General features: G+C 55.6%; 1 protein-coding gene across 3 annotated transcripts in view; it reads right to left on the bottom strand.

Moving 5' to 3' along the window:
- Positions 1-3,942, bottom strand: part of TFAP2A (transcription factor AP-2 alpha (activating enhancer binding protein 2 alpha)) — a 17,492-nt gene that overhangs the window by 13,289 nt on the left and 261 nt on the right. The window contains exons 1-2 of one of the 3 annotated variants that reach the window (XM_010573226.1): positions 1,559-1,609; positions 1,336-1,349 (exon numbers count right to left, since the gene is read on the bottom strand). The exons of the other annotated variants lie outside the window; for them this stretch is intronic. Of the exons in view, the coding sequence (XP_010571528.1) occupies positions 1,336-1,349; positions 1,559-1,609 (65 nt within the window). Of the gene's footprint in view, positions 1-1,335; positions 1,350-1,558; positions 1,610-3,942 lie in introns of those variants that run through there. 3 annotated transcript variants of the gene reach the window in all.

The raw sequence follows: 3,942 nt of genomic DNA, 5'->3' as shown, positions 1-3,942 counted from the left end.
TTTTTTTTTCCTTTTTCTTTTAAAGGCAGGTCCTATCCCCGTCAGGGTACAGCCACCCTCTTTTCCATCCTCTCTACGAGTCACCTCGCATCCGCTCCCGAGGAAAACACGGAGAGCCAACCGCACAGGCACGCAGGAAAGCCGGCGGGCTCCGGCGGAGCGGCCGCTGCCTCCCTCCGTGTTTGGTAGCACCTCGGTGCAAAGTCCCATTAGCGTAAGGCAACAAAAGCCATTTGCGATGAAATCCACACGCTCGCACGTGTGCGCACTTGGAACACCGACCCCGGGGGGAGGGAGGGGGAGAGACACGCTTTCCTCCCGAAATCCAGCCGAGGAATATATATATTATTTTTTTCCGGCTTAAAAAAAAATTAACCGCCCCGACACCTCATTCCTAGAAATCAAGCATCCGCCAGCGAGTGGATCTAAGAGCTCAGCTCCCGCACCGGGAGACAGCTTTATCCCAAACTCCTCCATCCGGGACTAAACCACCAAATCGTTTAGTCGGCGGTGAGTCTGGCGAGTCCTCGGTCCCTTTCCTAAGCATCGCCCAAAGCAGCGGCAGGGTCGGCTGGGAGCGTGCCCCCCCCACCCCCCCACCGCCCCAGACATGCATGTCGGCAAGGCTCCGCCGAGGCTGGGGGGACCTTCCCGCGTGGGTCACGACCAAATAAGTGCGTTCATTTGCCAAGTGGAGTCCTTTATTGCGCGGTTGAAACGCACTGCACAGGCAACTTTTGCGAAACGGGTGACAATAGTATTCGTTGGTTTGAGACTAGGCATGGGTCCTGGGCATCGCTCTTCTTTTTCCTCTTCTCCTCCTTTTTGTCAGATTAAAAGACACTCGCCTCTTTCTAAAAATATGGATGCACACGCAGACACCGAGAGAGATGCGCGCGTACGATCTGTGCTGAACGGCTCCAAAACCAAATTAGGCGGATTCTGATTTTTTTTCAAGCGGTTAAAATGTTATTGCTTAAAGCCGTGGGAGTGTGGCCCTGAAAATTAGGAGGCTGGTGGAACACCGCTCCCAAACCCGTGATTTCAGTTCGGCAGCTGACCCCTGCAAATTTGTGCAGCGCGGTATAATCAACCCGCAGCTACACCGAAAAGGCTGAATTTAAGCGTCGGTCCTGAGCCAATTTATTGGGATGCCTCGGGTACCTGGCGTGTAAGAATAATTCTCTTCCCTTTGTCTCTTTGCCCTTTCATTCATTCATTCATTCGGCCGTCCATTCATCCAGCCATCCAGCCAGCCAGCCATATGGATGAGTGGAGCATCCTACAGAGCCTTATCTACGGAGGATCTACCTATAGACCAGGCTGCTGCTGGATCCTGTTTGCCTTTCCTCACACACTTCCGACAAAGCCGGCTTTCCACAAGCCCCGAAGTTCCTGGGGAAGGACCCCAGCCCCTCTCCAGCTGCAGGACCGCAAGGAAGCCTGGCGAAGGAGCAGAAGTTTTCCTAAACGAAATTGAGAGACGGAGGGATGCTGCAGGGCTCCCGCTCGCAGCTGCGGGGCCGGGGCTCTTGCCCCGGCCGGGGGAAGCGCTTACCTCACATTCCTCATACTTGATATTATCCGTCAGTTTCCAAAGCATTTTCATGGATTGGCGTGAGAGAAAGAGAGAGAGGGAGAGGATTTGGTTCTCCCTGCCTTTCCCTACGGCGGCGGCGGCGCCGGGCGGCGTGGGGAGCGGGGCTGGCGGAGGCTGTGCAGCGCTCCCGTCCGCGCTCGGAGATCTCCCTCTAATGGTGGAAACTTTTCCCTTTTCCAGCTCTTTACCCACCGCCTAATCGCCTCATTAGCATATCAACAACAGCCCAATTGCTCGCCAGCACAACAACCTGCAGCGATGGACACAGGTAGAAAGGACCCAGGAGCAAAAAGGAACAAAAAAAAAAAAGAGGAGGGGAAAAAAAAAAAAAAAGGCTTTCTCTAACCTGCCGAGCCCCGGCGAGGGGGGGTACCGGGGGGGGGCAGCGGGCCCTGCCTGCCTGCGGGCGGGCGAGCGGGGCTCGCCGGCAGCCTCTCCCCCCGCGCCTCTGCCTGCCAGCGGGGAGGAAAGTGGCCAGCGAAATCAGAGGCGACCGTCCCTTCATCAGCAGAGAGTTTGGGACTAGCCATGAAGCCATCCCCTATTTTGGGGTTGTTTGGGGTTTTTTTTCCCTTTTTTATTTTTTTCCACGGGGTTTAAAGAAACCAAAGCGAGGAGAAACGAGACTCGGGTCTTGCACTAACGAGGTTATTGTCTGCGGAGGCTTCTGTTGCCCTCTGGATTTGATTTGATCTTTCTGGTGGATATTTGAAAAGCTTCTTTCTTTTGCAAACTATTTTGTTCCTCTCGGCTCTGTTGGCTATTGGTCTTCAAAAAAAAAAAAATACCAACACAAAAAAACAACCCAAACAAACCCAACATAACCTCCCAGATAGAAGTGGGCGAGCGGTAATGTGAATGCAGCAGGAGCCAAAAAGTCTTTTGCAAGCACTTGAGCGAAGGGACAAAACAATGACCATAATAAAACTTTGGTACTTTCTTAGGTGGAGCGCTTCGTTTGCTTAACAATGTGCCGCTGAGCGAGCGCTCAGCCCGCCCTCCTGGGGGGCTGCTTTTCCACCCTTCCCTTCTTTTATTCCCCCGGGTGCCCAGGCACCGAAAGGCTTCCTTTTTCCCCGATTTTTTTCTTTTTTTTTTTTTGCTCCCACCGATCCCGCGCCGCTCCTAACGGCGAGGCACCCTCCTCTCCGTGGGGCCGGCTTGTCGGGCCTGGCGTGGGTCCCCACGCCTGCCGGCCCCCCCCCAGAGCCGGGCATCCCCGCGGGGGGGAGGGCTGCCCTGCCGCTCCCCAAAACTTCCCTCTGCCAACCGCAAAACCTGCCCTGTCGGCCTGGGAGACCCTCCCGAGGGCAACTCTCGACGTCGGGGGAAAATTTACTGCCTCCAGGAGCAAACGGCCCTTCCACTCGGTGGGGGACCCGCAGTGGGCTCTTGGGGGGCTGGGAGGGAGCCGGCACACGCGTCCCCACGCCGGGAAGGACGGCAAAGCCTCCAGGCTCCCGGGCCTGCTCCTTCACACACACATCTATATCCCCAAAACGGATTTTTTTTTTTTTCTTTCCCCTTCCCCCCTCCTCCACCCCCCGATGCTCTTTTTCACCAGCGCTTTTGTCTGCAAGTGGCAGGAGAGTAAATTGTTGTTTTTACTCCCATTGAGGTTCAAATGGAGCTGGCAGATTAAGCCTAGTTAATGCCCCCGGGGGGGGGGCGAGATGAGAAAAAGAGGAGGGGAGGAGGGTAACAAAGGGGCCCACCGTCCCTTAGAGCCGTCCTGGCGGAGCCGGGCCGGCCGGGACAGCCTCCCACCCGGGACAGCCTCCCACCCGCGGCCGCCCAGGACTCCCGTGGGCCAAAGGCCCGGCCCTTGTCCCTCTTCTCCCCCGGGCCCAGGCCGGCTGGGGTTGCAGGGACAAGAGGGGAGGAGGTGGTTTTCCCCAGGAGACCGTCACGGGGCAGCGGGAGGCGGCTCTTGCGCGTCCGCGGAGGGTCCGCCCGGCCCGGCCCCCGCGGGCCGGGCACGGGGGGGGGGGGGGAAGGGGGCGCAGCGCCGGGGAGCGGGAGCAAGGAGGACCGGGGTGTAAGGAAAAGTCGGGAATAGATTTCAAGGCAGATAGCCCGTAAGTGCGATTACATAACAGTTGACTTCAATGCAAAAAGAATAATTTTAAAAATCCTCTTTTGATCGCTTCTCCGCACCGACCTGATAAAAAGACGCCAGTTCTAACCGTAAAAATAATTAAAAAGATACTTTTGTTTACTGCATTTTCTTCCCCCCATTTTTTTTTTCCAGACGATTTACTACTACGCAAAAAAAAAAAAAAAAAGAAAAAAAATTGAATAAGGCAGTCCGGAGAAAGACTTAGTCGAGAGATTTGAAAAGT

Source organism: Haliaeetus leucocephalus, unplaced genomic scaffold, assembly GCF_000737465.1.
Source record: "Haliaeetus leucocephalus isolate CR32 unplaced genomic scaffold, Haliaeetus_leucocephalus-4.0 Scaffold373, whole genome shotgun sequence".
Classification (NCBI taxonomy): Eukaryota; Metazoa; Chordata; class Aves; order Accipitriformes; family Accipitridae; genus Haliaeetus; species Haliaeetus leucocephalus.
The sequence above is the reverse complement of the archived record's forward strand: the minus strand, read 5'-3'. Positions and strand labels throughout refer to the sequence as shown.